This window comes from Temnothorax americanus, unplaced genomic scaffold (assembly GCF_048541705.1).
Source record: "Temnothorax americanus isolate GAGA-0224 unplaced genomic scaffold, ASM4854170v1 Scaffold13, whole genome shotgun sequence".
Classification (NCBI taxonomy): domain Eukaryota; kingdom Metazoa; phylum Arthropoda; class Insecta; order Hymenoptera; family Formicidae; genus Temnothorax; species Temnothorax americanus.
Genome location: NW_027509264.1, coordinates 1,171,475 through 1,189,929, shown reverse-complemented (window position 1 = coordinate 1,189,929; position 18,455 = coordinate 1,171,475). Strand labels below are relative to the sequence as shown.

Genomic DNA, 18,455 nt, shown 5'->3' with positions numbered 1-18,455 from the left:
ATGGTTTTATTATAGATAAAACGTACATATATATATATATATATATATATATATATATATCCAATAAGATCTAATAACACTTAAATACGAATAACCATTAGGCATTCCATTGTTTTTATAGAAATGCCTTACGTATTGCATAAGAAACATTATAAATGGCAACTCTTCAGACTCTTCTTTTGCACCGTTGTGGCGCATGGCGCCGCGCGGTCAAGGCAAACTATCGCTTATTATCGGTAGCCTTCGCTATGACGGCGTTGTTGTTCACTTCCCAAATATAGTCCCCGACTATGAAAAATATCTAAATAGATACGCGCGACCGATCCGAGAGTGTTCGTGCGCGTTATCTCTACTCGCTCATTCAGTAACAGCCGTGCTCTCGCTCGCTCGACGAGTCGATGACGGCGTTGCGGCCGTGTCGTAAACACGTCCTCCAAGCTTCGATCTTCGCGTGCGCGACGTTACGCAACGGCTCGCGCCGAAATTCTTTGCGATATGTCGCGCGTGTATTTCTGCATGCGGCCCGATAACGGGAACAACAACGCATGTGCGGCGTGAGAAGCATCTCTCGTGGGCCTGCTATCGCGCGACGCGACGCGACGCGACGCATTACAGAATTTATTAATAGTCCCGGGACTAACATACGCCGATGAGTTCTGCATATTTCATTATTTCCACAAGTGTGCCGGCGAACTGCGCTGCCGTCCGGCCGTTCCACGCGTCTCGGAACGTACTTTGCGGATGTACGGGCCCCGCAGGGAATCGTGCACAGATCTCTCCGCGGTATATAACTGTCGACGAATTTCTGAATTCTCGCGAAACTAAAAATTTGTTATTCTTAATCCGGCGAAGTGGGAGAATCTCTTTCGCGTTTATTTCTCTCGCTCTCGTTACGCGTACGGCATATCGTGCCCGTATATCCGGATTCCACCTATGAATGTCGACATAGGCGATGAAGTAAGCCGAACAATCGCGAAACGCCCACACACAGGTACAGGCAATTCGGCCGTTGGCCCTTGCATAGCGAATAATAAGCTATATATCTGGCCCAAATATCTGTAACGCGCCTATCTTATATTAGGCAACTTATAAGCAGCAAGATTATTAATTAATATACATTGCAGCGACTAAAATAATGCGATAGTGCACAGAAAAAAAAAGAATATTCTTGATTTGAAAATATCTTTAGTTTCAACATCGAAATCTAGAAATAAGATTATAATGCGTTAAGTGGAGAAAACTTGCTTGAAATTCTTATAAGATTATATAAATTGTTGTGTACATACAAAACAATGAATAATTAATTTGAGTATATAAGTTTTGATTTGACACTTCTTCTTTTTCCGTGTGCAGAGAATTGTCACTCGAAATAAGATATTTGTAGGCAAAGAGACACTGTCATTATTATACGCGAGACAAGTTGACGAAGCGACATACGTATTCCGACGAGCACCGCGGGTGAACGCGAGTCATCGCACAGAGTCGTTGAATCTAAGCTCTGCTACTCTGCACCGTCGGATACGCGGTAAATCCAATATTCGTCGGATAAGAGGTTTGAAATTGCGCTCAACGGGGAGCACACGGAAATATGATCCCGCGCTGAGAGGAGGCTCAAAGAGTTGGATACACTTTGTGTACCGGGAGAGCTACTCGGAAAGACAGGTGCTTTGAACCACCTGGTCGTGCCCTCGTCACCTTCTTCCTTTCTCCTCTCGCACTTGATTTCCTTATTCCTATATAGTGCCTATAGGAGAAGCGCCGCCGATGAGGCTTCTTCCCACATCCGTCTAAACGCAACGAAGCTCTTTCACGAAATGTCCCGTTTCACCTGATTCGCACGGAATCGTCACGGAAATAATGAGGCGCGGAAAGAGGTAACGCGGACGCGAATAGCTACCGATAACCGAAAATATGTATACATTCATGTATGCAGCTAATTTTTGTCTAAAATTAAATCAGCCTCAAAGGGATTTGAATAAATCATATCGATGTTTCAGATCAAGCTACATAAACGCATTAATGCAAAGAGGGTTTCTTTTAAAGAAATTTTTTCTGGGATGTTTAGCTACATCGCGGAGGCTTCAACGGTCGGTTACGGCCACGGTTTTTTTTCCCTTCCTTATTCTTACGCGCAGTCGTTCCTGGATACTACCTCGCTTTACATGCAACGGTCGCCCGTGTCACATTACACGCCCGCGCGTTGGCGAACGCGCGTTATATTATACTTGCGTGAATTACGAATTACGGAAGATCGTGTCCGAAGATGACCTACATACGCAACGGGCTGCGAGAAAGGGCATCGACGTCAGTCGTGCTAGGCTTCGGTTCCTTTATGTCGTAGAGAGGGAAATGGTGGGCCCCCCGGTTGAAAAAAAAGGGTTCGTCGGTCACCAGCTTCCTTTGCGCGCTGAAATTCCCGCGCTCGTCCGCTGCGCGATGATGCCCGTTTACATTGTAAGTCGTGAGAAAGAAAAGGCCCGAGAGCGTCTTGTGCGTGCACCGAAAATTTCTCGGCATGCTAATTTTGCGATACTAATAGAGCTTAGAGAGAGAGAAAATGGACACTGATTGTTTCTGACTCGTCGAACGTTTTCTTATGATAACAACTTTGTTTGGTCGTACAGTACGTGTCTGTAATTCGCTTATATCGATTATATTTTGAAGATTTGGTCGTACAGTACGTGTCTGTAATTCGCTTATATCGATTATATTTTGAAGACGATGCATCCTATTTGTGTTTTAGGAGTTACGTTCAAGGCGCACAGGTTAATCCTCGCAGCATGCAGCAAGCACTTTCAGGAGCTCTTCGAAGGAATGCCGCCTTCTCCCGCGGGATTGATCGTTATTCTCGATGGGACGAGTGCCCACAATATGGCGTCCCTCCTCGAATTCATGTACCGTGGAGAGGTACATGTGTCCCAGGAATCCCTCAGCTCCTTCCTCAAGGCAGCTGAATGCCTTCAAGTACGTGCCCGTCTCTTTTTCCGTAAATAATGACCTTAAATAATGTTCCCCGAATAATTGTACACGTGGCGCGGCGCCCGACACGGCTCTGAAACGCGCCTGGCTAAAGTCTCTACGTGTCAATTTGTGTCGTGGAAGCTACGAGAGGAGTCAAATCATTTGTCAAGCTCTCCTCGAAAATGCGTTGTCGCCCATTGAGCTCTGTATCGCGTGCTTTGATTCAATATTTTCAAATATTTACTGCAAAAAAAGGCGCAATTTTGTTTGATTAGTATACACGGAGCAAAAGTACCGCTGACGACAGTTACGCGGATGTTCATTAACATAATCCATAATACTTACGCGCACTTGTTAAATAACGTTTTCTCTTAAATTATTTTAGCTCTCATGATATTTTTTTGCATCGTAATACAATACCCTTCTGATATTTTCTTACAACATATTCCTAAAATATATTCATTTGTCTATAATTGTCTCCCTGAATCCAGGTAAAGGGTTTGTCGATCATCGAGCACGAGAAACTGGCGGTGGCGCAGAGGCACGCCGCGGAGAGTACCAACACCTCTGCGGACGCAGAGAGTGGCGGCCGAGGCGGGGGTGGCGGAAGCGGCGAAGGCGGCGGAAGTGGCGAAGGCGGCGGTAGCGTCGGGGGTAGCGTCGGGGGTAGCGTCGGCAGCGGTAGCGTCGGTGGTACCATCGGCAACGGGGGCGGCGGTGGCGGCGTCGGTGATATGAGCGATATAAGCGAGGCGGGCGAAGCCACCATGGTCAGGAATATCGTGAAGAGGACTTACACACCGGTGCCGTCGCCCGCCCCGGAGTACCCCGTGCCTAGCGGGGCTTACTCCACGTCTCACTATTTCGAGAGTCCGCCGAAGAGGCTGATGAGGTAAGGACCTTTCGCCGAGGCGCGAATTAAGCACTTTTACGGGAAGCGCGACGGCCGCAAGTGGCCTTTCTACGTTTTACTGCCGAAGCGGCCTTTCTACGTTTTATTGCCGATGACATATGTAACAATAATTCGCGCGAACGGCAAAGCGATAAATTATTCGTGATGAAGAAACGATTATTTTGATGAAGCAACTATTTTTAGAATTTTTTCGGATTTCCATCTTGGCCGGAATATTACGTGAATTAAAAGCACGTAATTTTGCAATGAGCTTTATCATATGAAGAATGTCTTGGACATTCTTTCACTCGCCCCACATTGCGCCATGTCGATTTCCGGATTCGATCTTCTTCGCGCTTCCTCTTTACCGCGTATTACGCGTTTAGCAATTAATTTACGTGTTTACCAAACAGTCACGCCGTGTTACGCGTGTTCTTGCCAATTCACTCGCATAATAAGATTCTGTGAGCTGTGACGGCGTATTTTTAGATCGCCGAGCGACATCGATAGCGAGCGAAGAGCGAGCGTGTTGCGTGACGGCGCTGCTTTTCGGCCGGCGTCCGCCCCGCAACCACACTTGCTGGAGAACCACCTCTACCAACCGTTCACCTATCCCTCCGAAACTTCTTTGCATCCCCACACCGCGCCATATACGCCCACGGAACTGGAACAGCAGCTGGAACGGGCGCGGTCCGAGGAACGCAGCAACTGTGATCTCAAGGAAAGCGTTGCCGAAGGTGAGATTTACCTACAACGATGAAACCGATCGTAAAAATCGGTCGAAAGATCCCATCACCGATCGGTCCCGCAGACGTAGATCTTGGTCTCGTGTTCGCAGATCTTCGAATAAAACAGGAGCCAGTGGAGTTGGCCGATCGGGAGAGAACGGAGAAGTTGGCGGAAAGATTGTCGAAGCGGGATGACGAAATTTTTCCCGGACGAAGGTTTGACGCGGGTTCGTATAGGTCGAACTCGGATCATCTGCCGCACGGGGCACAGCCGACTCCCGATCAGAGCCCCGCCGCGCCCGCCACGCCCGCTATGTGGAACATGAAGATCCACAAGGCCAGCACTGTCTCTACTGTCGGCGGCGGTGAGTGCCATCCATTGTTTTTGCATCGCGAGACATATCGTCCGTACTTAACGCGAGCGGCGTGATTGGGATTTTAATTGGCCGAAATCCGATTCGGTTGACTTAATGAAATGATACACGCGCAGCTTAGCGCTTACGCGCGCGAAATTATTTTATCCAGCTCGCGCGATCATTCCAATAAGTTATTCGCGAACCATCGATCCGACATGTTGACAGGGAACGTCAGATTCCAAAAACCTTGGCCGGTAACAGATAAGTCTATTGACGCGTGAAATCAAGGATGATGTAACAAGTGAACGGGCACCATTCGAGTAAAACCTTGCAGGTTTGTTGAACCTCGTGCGCGCGAGCGCTTTCGTACCACGTGTATTTTGATTCATCGCCAAAATATACATGAGTGCGAATGACAAATTTATTCGCACGTACTATGCGAAAATTAGTTTTTGCGAACGCTGTTTGGCCGGCAGGCCAGAATATAATTGGGCAATTTATATATTGCCCAACGCTCTGTCAGACAGAAGCGCTGCTCTCGATCCGATAGACTTTATATCTGGTCCAATATGCCGGGCAAGAAGAAGGAAGGCCTTCTGGCTCCGGAGTTACAAAATGCATGAACGTTGCATCATCGGCTGCACGTGGGGCCTGACCACGGATGTTGCAACTGCCGCGTTCCTCTCATGCTTGTACCATTTCTCCTACCGCTTCTCTCCGAGTCATCTCTCGGCGAGAGATAAAACGGTGCATCGTAAAAAAAGAAGCTCGCTGCGCGCCGTAAGGCGCCGTCTGACGCTCTCCCAAACTATCTCACGTTCCCTCTAACGAATTTTTTTTAACGGATTTAAAACGAATAAAAATCTTTCTTCTCATGCAATTTCTTAATTTTCAAAGAGGGAAGGAAAATCGATTCCCCCAGACTGGTCAAAGAATTCATAGCCGAGAGATAAAATAAGACGGTTTTCGGAACGGTTTTCGTGTAGATCTTTTTTCGTCCACGTGTACGTCAGTCTCCGCTTCGGCGACGCTCTAACGTGCAGAAAGAGAGAGCGACGACGCCGTACGTGAACGTACGTGGATTTACCCGTGGGTCTCCCCGTCCGTACCCCGGGACGAGATGATGCCTTACGACTTGCCTTCACGGTGTGAACAAAGTGTACAAAGAGGATGCAGGCGACGGTGCAGCCACTGGGAACATCTTTTGCTCCGGCGAGCAAATCACCGAGCGTGACGCTACGACGACGCCACGTGAAACAGGCGCGACGGACGCCGGCCACCAACACCAACGTGTGTGGACGTCGGTATTAACGTCGGCGTCGCGGCGACCGTGTGCTACCGCGGATGACACCCCGACCATTTTTAATCGCCCGCTCGCTCGCCCGCCGCAAAGAAAGTAACGAAGCGTCAACTAATGCAACGGTTATTGACATTAAGCCCGTAGAAAAGAACGGGCAAAGAAACGGGAAAGACGGGGGAGGCGATCCGTGCATGTTAAACGTGCTCAAGGAAAAGTGAAAGAAGTCCGCTGATAGGCGGAGAAGCTATTTATTAATGTACTAAAGTTCGAGGCGCCCGTGCGGTCGTCTCGAAAGCCTTCCTTTGCACTTTTCAGCTTACTCGGAGATTCTCAAAGATACTCAAAACGTGTCGTAAAAAAAATCAGATTATTACGCCAGATTATTACGTCATGAATGCGAGATGACATTGAAACAAGAGGATTTTATTGCCGCTCTTAAATTATTCAAAAATCATGTGGATCACAAAAACACAGACGCGCAGAGACGCGAATCTCTGAAAGGGCATATTATAAAGAAAAGTAGGGTGAAACTCTATTGAAAAGTGGGGTACACTCTATTGCGCTAATGTAGGTGTGACCGTTGCAAGTGCGTAGCCAGAGCTTTTTGAAGCTCTAGTCGTGTGCGAAGGAATGCGGTGAGAGAACCGTGGCCGCGCGATGAGAAAAATCGTGACCGCCGCATTGTTGAGTTATTCTATCGGGAGTACAGTTATGCTCACCAAGAGTCCACCGTTAAAGCATTACTTTTTGTTAGATCCTGTACGAAAAGTCGTTAGAAACTTCGCTTCGCTGTTCGGCTCATTGAGCCTCGGCATAGAATTTATACGACGTCTCGCGGTGCTATTGCGCAAGTTATTTGGCGAAAGAAAAAAAACCGACTTGCGAGGGTCCTCCCGTGTCCGTAGATTTGAATTTTATGGAATCTTCTCAAGCGGTCTCGAATTAGAATCACTTTTTATTACTCTCTGCCCGCGAAACGGCATCTTAATCTTCTCGTACGTGCTGTAGTTAGATTTGCTGTTTATATTAGACACGTATAAATTAATGATTCGGCATAAAACGTGCTTAACCGTCGAAGATAAAAACCTCTGGTGGAATTATCTTTCGAAATAATACTTCGATTATTTGAATAAAATACAATTACTCTATATTCCTTTTGTAAGTCATTTGACGTTTGATCTTGCCGCTGATTGCATTCATTGCTGAAAAACGATCGTATATCGGCCAATGAAAGTTACATAAGATCAGCGAGATAAAGCCATACGAAAAGACTTCGAAAGCATCCCACAAAAGCATCGTCAGATTGTACTTAATTTTTCTTTTACCTTTTCTTTCTCTAACATACACAGTACTTTTTCTTAAATTCCAGAATGCTACTTCCAGAATGCTCTCTCGACTTTCTATTACGACTTACGAGTACGAGCTTTATAAAATGGCTGATTAATATTGCTCAATATATCGCGTGATTATTTCATGTTTGAAAGAAAAAAAATACTGATTTGTAAAAAATGCTTGCATTTTTATTTTATTCAAAAGAAATTTCTGAATTCTGTATGATTGTGCCATAAGAATCATTAATCAAATTTATTCGATGCGAAAGACATATACGCGCTCGATGGTACGATGACGTTCGATAAAGCGTCTCGCTCGAAACAAAAATCATTATCATTTCATTCTCCCAGTCCTCGATTGTTCTGCAACGCTTGCAACGACATTATAGTCGCTTATTTATGCTTCTGCTATCGTGAATTCATTACTTGCGCAGTTATGGCACACCAATGACCGCGTTGGTAAGCAGTAAAAAAAAAATGGAGAAATAGCTGATCGACGTACGAAACGACGCGGAAAGTGAAAGCGTTCTCTCGGGGGGGGGGGAGGGGGGCTAATGTGTCTCGCTCAATTCATTCTGTCGAAGAGGACGAGAATGCTCAATGTTGCTTAATTCGCTCTCTCGCTACCTGTGCCCTTCATGCAACGGAGACGACGAGACACGCGAGAGAACTCGCGTCCCTCGCTCGTCTAATTCGCCCCGTTGAATTATGAATGAAACCTCATGCGAGGGAGGGAGGGAGGGAGGAGGATAGGGGTAGTGCAGTTGCATCGGACACGTGCGGGTTCACACACAGGTGCATGTCGTCGCCGGCCGGCCGGCCCTCGGCCGATTATTTCTCCTTTAGCTCCCTCCCTCTGTCTACTCCTTTTATTCTAACTCTCCTTGTAGGAAAACCTCGCAACCCTTCTGCAATTTCGCGCGCGTGCCTCGTGAAAGTTTCAGTCAGGCGTGCAACGAACTGCGGCGAGGAAGCGGCGACTCGCTTAAACATTAATTCGTCATTTCCGAGTATTAATTCCACGTGCGCCTTCGCGGCGACGCGACGTGCCTACGGCGACGTTTGGCTGGATGATGGTTTCACATCGCCCGTGGAAAGCACATAGGATTTGCTCGATGGAGGCAAACATTAGCAATGATTGCGAGAAAATACGAGATTATATAGAAATCGCTATCGCCAATATAACTGGAGGGATATACTTTTAGATATTTTTTTTATCCTCACGGAAAGCTATTTGTTAACTCCGGAAATGTGTCATGTGTCAGAAGTTCCAGTATTTCTTATCAAATATATATCGCGAGACTATATATACAATATTTGTGGGTATAAATAATTTTTTGATATTTAATTATTTTTTGCAAAGATTAAAAAATATTTGTAAACTTTTCGTATTTAAATTCAATCGATGATTATTATTATGGTTATATTGAATAATTTTTCAACACTCGCATGCACGCGAGTTGCCATTACATATGCCATTTAAAAAAGAAGCCGCTCATTCGGCTGGCAGATTCTTAGAAGCGATTAGACGTAATTTAGCCTTGCCGCGGCATTCTACTGTCACGCCGTCACGAGACCTTCCAGCGCCGAAAATCGTTGCACAAGAGGAATGCGAGGGCCTTCGTCCGTTACATTGCGGCAATGCGTCGAAAGTCGTGCACCAGCTTTCCTTCCTACGCAGCCAATGTCGATTCTGTTACGTCAGAACGTTGGAACGGTAAAATTAAATGCACGTTCTATTTTTATGCCCGCAACTCGCAACACGGATTAGTCAACTCGTGTATCGGTGAATATATTATTCCGCACGCGCCGTTATCACTAACGGAATAACGGAGTAATTCCAATTCGATTCTTTCTAATGTTTTTCTATTTCTGGTTTGCTCAATCTTGGACTTAAATAGATATTCATTTTTATTCGCGATGCAAACTCAGATCGAGTCGATCAGCCGGCCCTTTGTGCACGACGATAAAAGTAGCTATTTTCGAGACGTGAGAAAATAGCGGGTTCCCTTCGAAGACAAGGCAGCAGATCCCTCGTGAGTTATGGGTTTAGGTTGTTTGGACGTTCCCGAGAGAGGATGCGAAAGGCTGGCTGCTATGTGTGTCATGGCCAGGCGCGGTGTTTTAGAAAGAGAGTTAGAAGAGCATGAGTCGGCCGTTCTACTCACTGCCAATTATCTTAGAAGAAAATGTCCGTTTCACGCGTGCCCAATAGGCTTCCTAAAGTTGTCACGATTCTTCTAAAGACATAAAAAGGATAGACGGCGAAAAATCGCGAATTTTGGATTTAATATTTACCAAAAAATTGATAGAAAAAAAAGGAATATTCACGCGCTTAAATCTACGATCGACATTCACGAATATGTGACGTATAGTGTTTGGCAGGAGTGCGGCCAGAAAACGACATGACAGACATCCCCACATTCGTATTGATCGGGGGCGGTAGTATATGCGGTAGAATCGCAGTAACCCGAATTAGAGGCCGCCTGTCCTAACTACGGCCTAAAATTGTTCGATTACTCCGTAGATTGCACGAAATTATTATCTGCCCTTTCGTAGCGGCGATCATTTGTTCGACAAATAAGCGTATCTCATTCCGCGTGACAATAATGTTCGTATAGTTATCGTATATAGTTATCGAGGGGACAGAGCAAATTCCATGTATCGAACACTGAACAGTAATCTTTGCCTAGATCCGGTAGAGCGATTACAGTCTCGAAGAACAATACATAATCAAAATTCACAGAATTCATGGACTAATTATAGTCAGTTCCTGAAAAACCCGAGTGTTGGATTCGTAGAATTATACGGAATATGAAAATTTTATGATAAGATTTGTTATTTGCAGTAACGTCATTAAAAAAATACCGCTATATATATTTGTACGTAATTTATTTCGCAGCTGTTGGATAACAGTTTTATATTTAAACGCGCATTATATAGCTAATCAGGAAATCGAAATGAGTTATGCCATGCGAAAACGGGCTTATCATCGGTGTCGTAACGATTGCAACGATTGCACGTACGCGCTCTCAGTAGGTCGATGCGCAGAAAAGGCGGAGAGGCGAAGGGCGAGGGAATGAGCGAGATACGATCATCTGTGGTTGGCCCGTGATAACGCCCAATCTTGATGTCGCCCACACACGCATGGCGTACAACGAGCGCCTCGCGTTTTCGTTGGGCCAAAGCATGAAAACTCCTCGACTGCACGTATTGTTTCGTCACGCGCGCGCGCACATATACATGCAAATTGTATACATACAGCTCGCTATTAACCGTTAGACCATACCGGATACGATAGAAAGAAGGAGAGAGCGCGAAAAAGGCGGAGAGAAGGAGCGAGGGAGATGGAGAGAGGGAGAGTCCGCGGACACACACAATACTGAATTCGGGTCACGAAATAATTCATGATAAGGCCATTGGAGCACCCGCTCGTACCAGCGAACTGATAAATGAAGCATGGAACGCACGGAAAAAATAACACATACATATACGCAAAGAAGGAACGCGCTCGTTTTCTCGTGAAGGTCTTGGTGTCTTTCGTGGGAGAGAAAGAGAGAGAGAGAGAGAGAGAGAGAGAGAGAGAGAGAGAGAGAGAGAGAGAGAGAGAGAGAGAGAGAGAGAGAGAGAGAGAGAGAGAGGGAGAGAGAGAGAGTCACCGCGTTTTGACATAACGCGGATGTGTGCGTGCGAGCATATGGATATGCATTATTGAGCAGAATAATGACCATCAATGGCGTACGTGATAGACGTGGAATCGTTGATAAACGACGCGCCGCGGGCGATGATTATATTTATATACGTGATGAGGCCGGAACGACGCAGTTACGATCGATTCGGGAAAATTAACTCTAATTAAATTAGGAAAATAATCTAGAAACGGCAATGGACAACGATTTTCGAGGAAGGACTCTTCCGGTATAGGAAACGATGAGTTTCTGAAATTAAGCGTCTGAAAAATTTAAGCATTTCTAAAGCTTCCTAATAATTGGCAAGCGACTTCGAGCCGTTAACGAACGGCCTGAAAATTTTGTATAAAAGATCGTGAAAAAAACGCACTTTGCACCGGAGGATGTGTTCAATTAAAGCGGAGAATTTACTCGCGCTCATGCTTTTAGGCTCGCGGTATGACAATGGCTCTAATTTGCATAATATTATGCTCGCACACATATCCGTATTGTTCAATGATTATGATTACCGGTGCGTATAATTAATGGAGCCATTTTCGATAAAACATTAGAAATTATTCGATTATTCATCGTACAGTAAAATGTGTAGAAATGTTTTACACATTAGGGTTTGAAAAGAAATACATGCGCACACACACACACACACACACACACACACACACAATAATTATCTCTTTCGACTCGTATTTGAGTAAGGTACATCACTTCTCTTTTAATAATTTTTAATTATGAGTTTTTTATCATTTTTAATCGTAACCACCTGCATTTCAAATTTCCTTTCGTTTCATCCTGGTTTATGTTACATGAAACTGGATTCGCGGAAGCCCGGACAAAACCCCGTCGATAGTTGCGGCCATAAATTTTTCATTCATTTTCATTAACCACCGCCCCACCCTTGGAGGGTCGAATTTTTTACCGTCGCGGGTGCGCGCGCGACGCATTTTTTTCACGCTTCTTCCATACGGGCAAGGACAAAATAGCCGGACTGTAGCCCCCTCCGAACTCCCTCTCCCCCTTCCGCGAGCTTTATTACCATACTCCCCGCACCGGCAAGTTCAAATAAAACAACGAGCGCGCCGTGCTGCGAACCGGCGTTACCCTCCGCCCACGCACAATGTGCGTAACCCTATCTTCGCTGGATATCCTCTGTTCCTCGTCGTTCCCTCCCGGTCCAAGTTTTCCTACACAAAGGACAATCGCTGCCCGGTCGCGTCTTCTCTCTCTCTCTCTCTCTCTCTGTCTTTCTTATCGCTGCTGCATCGTTGCGTGAGAAGAGGGAACCGCAGCTCGAGAGACCGGTAGAATGGGTCAGGTCTCACGCGTGTGCGCGCACGCACGAGAGGCATTATGTATTAATGCCTCAAAATAAATTATCTACCGTAATAATCTTTTCTTCGCAATTAATTTTCGCTCCGTTTTAAATAAGTCTTCCGACTGAAAAACGCATGCGTTCATCATAAAGTATGTGGAATATCCGGTCGGGGAATTGTACCGGAAGGCAGCCGAAATTCGCGCGGTGCGCAACGCGCGTTAACGGCACATCGTTTCGATGCACAGGCATGGAAATTAGGCTCGCGACGCACGCTCACGCGCCTCATGCGTGTTGCACGACGGACGCACCGCATGCGCTGCGTCATTGCGCGAGGTTTGCGACGCGCACGCGGGATAGCGCCAGCTGCTTGACGCCTAGGCGCGTATATTTTCGTGGCGGGGAAGGTGGGGGTGGATCGCCAAATTGGGTAGGCGGCCAGGCGTGGGTGCAAATTTACCGCATGCAGCACCACTACCACCACCGTGTCTCGCGAATTTGCCGAGCAAATTCGTCGTAGTCATTTACTACGCCGCTCCTTGCGGCGATGTTCTTTACATCGAAACCGAAACATATGACCAATGATTCATTGTTTTTATCACTAGCTTATGATTTAAATCGTTACCAATAAATATATTATAGTAGTAACAGTATTCAGTATTACACATATTAAGCATATTATGACATCTCCCAACAACAAAAAGTGAATAATGTCATGGTTAAATGCTCGATACGATTTAAGAAAGTGCGAATTAGTCCTTTTATCATCAAATGCAATCGCAGTCAATTTTGCGAGAATAAAACTTGCCGTATCTTACCGTACCGTAACGTTTCTTTTCAACAGAACGCGGAATTTATCAACGCCGGGAGAGTGCAGAAATACGATAGTCATTCTTATCGCTTCACGCACGTGCGGAATGTACACGTTGCTATCGCGGGGAGGGCGGTACTTAAATGCCCTCGAAGGTATCCGTATTTTCAGGAATTCGCGTTTTTCGCTACATTATGGTGTAGGGCGCCGAGCGTCCCTCGCGCCGGGCCTACCGCGCGTACAAATCAATAACGAATGCGTGCGTGCGTGCGTGCACGGGGCTGCGTGTATGCGCGCGCGCAACGGTGTGTGCGTGCACGTGCCGCTAAAACTTTCGTCGACTTTGCGTGCTTCGGACACATTCGTCGTGAGCCGGCTTCGGGTGTGTGCGCAAACGCGGAGGAGCGTGTACGCACGTGTATACGTGCATAACGCGTGACGCGACGCGACATCCGACGTCCTCAAAGTAATCGCACGTCACCCTGGAAAATTATGTCTACACTATTTTCATCGCGGACACGCAGACGTTCGGAGGAGACACGTCGGAGCTTTTTCAGAACGTGTACGCCCGCGCGCGTCGAGGAAGCGATGACGAGCTTTTGTGGGAGTGGGCGGACGTAATCCGAAAATTGCGTATTCGTGTCAATATTATCGATCACGTAATAGCATGCTTGAAAATTAACGCAACGATTATAGCATATTTGGCAATTAATTCTCTCGTTACGCTTAATGTCATCGAGCGTGAATGAATTAAATGAAGAGTTAAATTCACTTTACGAAATAAATTTGTCAATTTGAAAAATTAGCTGTTTGCAATAGAATATTGCGCTTTGTACCCCAATATTGTCAGTGTCATCTCATCTCGTTGGCGTACCGCGCGATTCCAAGAAGGATCCATTCTTCGGATTATTCCGCGCGCTATAGTAGAAACGGATTCTTGTGGTCAGCCAGGTTTCCTTCGAAGATGATTATTCTTCAGATGAAGCGCATATATAAATTTTTTTTTTCTCTACAGCTCATTTTCTAAAATTAGAATTCTTGGTTTTAATCCTGTGCACTTTGATAATCAACGTGCTTTGTACCGCACCCATGTATAATAGGCGGAGGTGCATAATCGAGGCCTTTCCTCGAATTCCCTCCGATTCCTAACTATTTCCGAGCCTTAGCGGCTCGGATCGCTTCGCCGACTACATGGCCAAAGTATTTCAGAATTTCAACGAGCTAGCTCGCTCTTCGTGGCCCTGAGGAGGTCAGGAAGACCTTCGTCAACTCCCTGTCCAAGCAACGTCGCGTCGTTTTCTCGGCGTCCTCTATATTTCGGAAACGGAAAGCGGGATCTATCTTCTATCATCACGCTTGATCTCTCTCTCTCTCTCTCTCTCTCTCTCTCTCTCTCTCTCTCTCTCTCTCTCTCTCTCTCTCTCTCTCTCTCTTCGCTTTTCATAGTTGCAACATTAGAATCCCTCGCTATTAAAGCAAAGTTATACTTATATCGTCGCATCCATAAATACATATACCTATATAATATATATAAATGATACACGATCTTTATTCTTGTTGAAATTCCAAGGAAGTCGCTGCCGGTAGATACCGATATCCAAGCGAAGGTATATCGTATCCGCAATCATAAGGACATTGCGATTCAGGGAGGCCCGGGAAGTGGACCGTTGTGCGGGTTATGGTTCACGACGGTCTCCGAGGGGTTAAAAAAAAAGGGAGAGAGAGAAAGAGTGCGCGGCCGTGTACCGCCATCCCTTGCAGAATCGACCGCCGGGTGCCAAGCCGGGACGGGAACAGCGCGGGAGGCCTGGGCTCCCTTGATTTCGGGTTGCAACGCACGTTGCCTGACATTGATTTTCCTCCGCCTCGCCCTCCTCTATCTTCTCTCCATTTTGGCCCTCGGCCTCTTCTCTCTCTCTCTCTCTCTCTTTCTCTTTCTCCCTAACCCTCAACATCGCCGTCGGTTTCGCCGTCCTCCTCGCTCTTATCGTGCCGCGGTCTCTCTTATCCTTCCGATTCGTCCGTCCCTTTGTCCCTCCTTTTCCCCTCTTCTGACCGTTCTCCTCTTCCTCCTCTTCTATCCTCTTCCTCTCCCGTTCGGAGCGAGTGCTCGCCCGAGCGGCGACCAATTTGGCGCCACCGAACAAAATGTGTCAAGGCCTGGCGAGATCCACAGCGCTACGCAATGCTCATACGCACACGCACACGCACACGCATCATCTCTCCGTGCACGCAGCGTTTTTAACTTTCTGCAGGGTGAATGTTCGGTCGGGATCACTCGGTCGGCTCAGGATCTCTATTTCGAGCTCTATTTCTACACAATGGAATTCTACAGCATATCCGGAGGCTGGACCCTGGTATTTCATTCTCATGTCGAATCTTCCACCGCAAAATAGATAATCGTTATCGTGCTATCTTCTATTTCGCATTTCTTGAACTGTCCTGAAATATCCGATACCATCTCGCGCTCTGGGCCTCCATTTTCCCAGCTCGCTTACGCACGCGTCAGCGCGTATGATAGCGGCGGAGGCGCGGGCGAGATCGCGCTACGCATCCGGGGGGGGGGGGCTGAAAATGAGGACGGGAGGGCCGAGAGAGGACGGGACCGCACGCTGATAACAGCGATACGCTTGTCAGCGGCGCGCGGCTTGCGATCGATCGCGGGTAAAGCTGCGGTGAGTTGCTGCGCGTTGCGGTAGGGCTGCCTGGGTATATCGGGAGTCACTCTTCGCGTTACACGTTTGTTCGATCCATTCAGCCGAAAAGGGAAAAAAGGGTCAGATCGTCGCGGCCAGCGAGGTGTGGGGATTGAGGGACGGGGGAGACCTTGGAGGCGGCCGTTGCGTTTCGTAACTTAACCTTTCCATTTTGCCTCCCAACCACCCGCCCGCCCGTCCCTCCCGCGGGTCTCTCTCTCTCTCTCTCTCTCTCTCTCTCTCTCTCTCTCTCTCTCTCTCTCTCTCTCTCTCTCGCCTTTTTCCTCGCTTCTCTACCTCCTCCTTCCCCGAGCCCTTCGGTCAAACACGCACGATTCCTCCGAGAATCGGAGGCCCGCTCCGAATCGCCCGTATCCCCCTTCGTTTCCTTCCAGACCATAGACTCGCGGCCCTCAGGATTTTCCCCAGGACGTGACAATAATTCGAGGCGCGAGCGAATAACCAGGCTCGGGAGACTAATTGGATCGCTTAATTATTTTCCGAGGAGCGTTCGTTCGAGCCCTTCATAATAACGGTTTAATAACGGTGCCATACGTGCGGAGGAATGGACTAACTTCGTCCTGGGACAGATTCGGGCGGTGACATTTTCTTAGAGCGCGCCCCGCGTCCTCTCGCGGTACGGAATTCGCGTTTCGTAGAATTTGGGCTCGCACCTCGATTCACTCGGGGGAACGTAGCTTACGTAGCTATGTGTGGTAATCATCGATAAACACGAAGAGACCCCGAGCGGCGGGATCGGCGATTTCTTGGGCGGCGCAGATGGCACGATACCTTTCCCAGAAGCGCGCTCGTCCCGCTTCCTGGCCGGCACCGTTTTGCGTTTCTGCATGTCTCAGGGGCGTATATACCCTGCAGCTTCGTCCCGCCTGCCCTTTCTCTCCTTCTATACTGATGATCCTCGCCAAGTTCGTTTCCTCTCCCTCTCCCCCTTCTCTCTCTCTCTCTCTTTCTCTCTTTCTTTCTCTTTCGGGGCCCGTCCGGCCACTCTCCTCTCTTTCTCTCTCTTCCGGCTTATGGCGTCTTCGCGCGTACGCGCGCCTTTGTTCCGGCGCGCGGGTTCTTTGTGAATTTCATAGTCATCAGCTGCACGAGACCGTGTGTGCTGCCCCGCGGCCCCGTTTACATTTTCTAGGATACCACGGCCCACTATTTTTAGGCGCTGTCCGTCGCCGAGGAGCCGGCGCGGTTCCGCACGTAACACGCGCAAGCCGTAACCGCGCGCATGTTTTTTTTCCCCGCCGCGACTGATATCGTCATTCGCCCGTATTTTCGGCGCACGTTTAATGATAAATGCGATCGTTTGTTCCACGCGTCAGGTTGACATCGAACGCAGTTTGCGCATCAAACGAATAAATCTCGGAATCGCGTGACGTTGCATATGTGACGACAATATGACAATAATAAATAAATGTACCGTAAATAAAAATTGACAAAAATGACAGAGAATGATGATATGGTAAAAGAAGAGATTTTTCACGAACCACGGACGTTGGAAGAAAAATTTCGGAGATCGCGGTTTCTTTGTACAAAATTTACCGTACATCCGCCACTTGGGCCCATGATTATTTATGCATTGCATGTGGCCGCAACAATTTTTACGATAGTCCAACGTATGATGTTGGTTTGAACGTGATATCTTCTCGTCGTTCGCATTTTTTCCCTGCCGTTTCTCGTGACACCTGAACGTTGGCGGCGAGTCCTTTCGTTTAGGGCCAGAACAGCCTCGATGATGGGCGGTCTCCTGTTTTTTCCTCCTTCGATCCTCCACCGAACTATTCCCGATTAATCTATATAATTTCGATAATGACACGGTGTGTCACGCAGCAGCTCGCTGGTGAATGGCCCCCGTTCAGCTATGCTCGTGAAACGCAAACGCGAATTTCGGCCAATTCATCTCGACTGTGATTCAGCATAGAATTACGTTAGAACTTGTTATTATTGTTAAACGCGCGCGCGTGCAACGACGTGGTCGCCGTTAGGGATCGACGGTGTCACGATGGGCCGAGATCAACGTCGTCGTATCTCTTTGGGATTAAACAAAGAGAAGTCTCGGGATTAACGGACGACGAGACTAATGCGCGTTTCATTCGGAGGCGAACTTCATTGATACAACGCGCAGTTTCTCCGGCTGTACGGTGAGCTTCTTGCTACATCGGGATGAAGTTCGAGGACGGTGTCACGGCCACCTCGCGTAACGTTAGCTACTTCAATGTTATAATGGCAAAAGTGGTTTTGATTTTTATCGAACAAGTTCCACGTCGTGCAAACCTAACACTTTTTCCCACTGGATAATGGTAAAAATTGTTCTTATTCTTTCTGAATCACAAAAGATGTTTGAAGCGACACACGCACCGTTACATA

The 18,455-nt window shown here is 47.3% G+C and overlaps 1 protein-coding gene across 5 annotated transcripts in view; it reads left to right on the top strand.

The window, feature by feature from the left end:
* Positions 1-18,455, top strand: part of Chinmo (Chronologically inappropriate morphogenesis) — a 53,994-nt gene that overhangs the window by 25,852 nt on the left and 9,687 nt on the right. For all 5 annotated transcript variants that reach the window (XM_077399540.1, XM_077399537.1, XM_077399542.1 and 2 more), the window contains exons 3-6: positions 2,744-2,964; positions 3,453-3,853; positions 4,343-4,590; positions 4,692-4,946. In XM_077399540.1, coding sequence (XP_077255666.1) covers positions 2,744-2,964; positions 3,453-3,853; positions 4,343-4,590; positions 4,692-4,946 — 1,125 coding nt within the window. The remainder of the gene's footprint in view (positions 1-2,743; positions 2,965-3,452; positions 3,854-4,342; positions 4,591-4,691; positions 4,947-18,455) is intronic.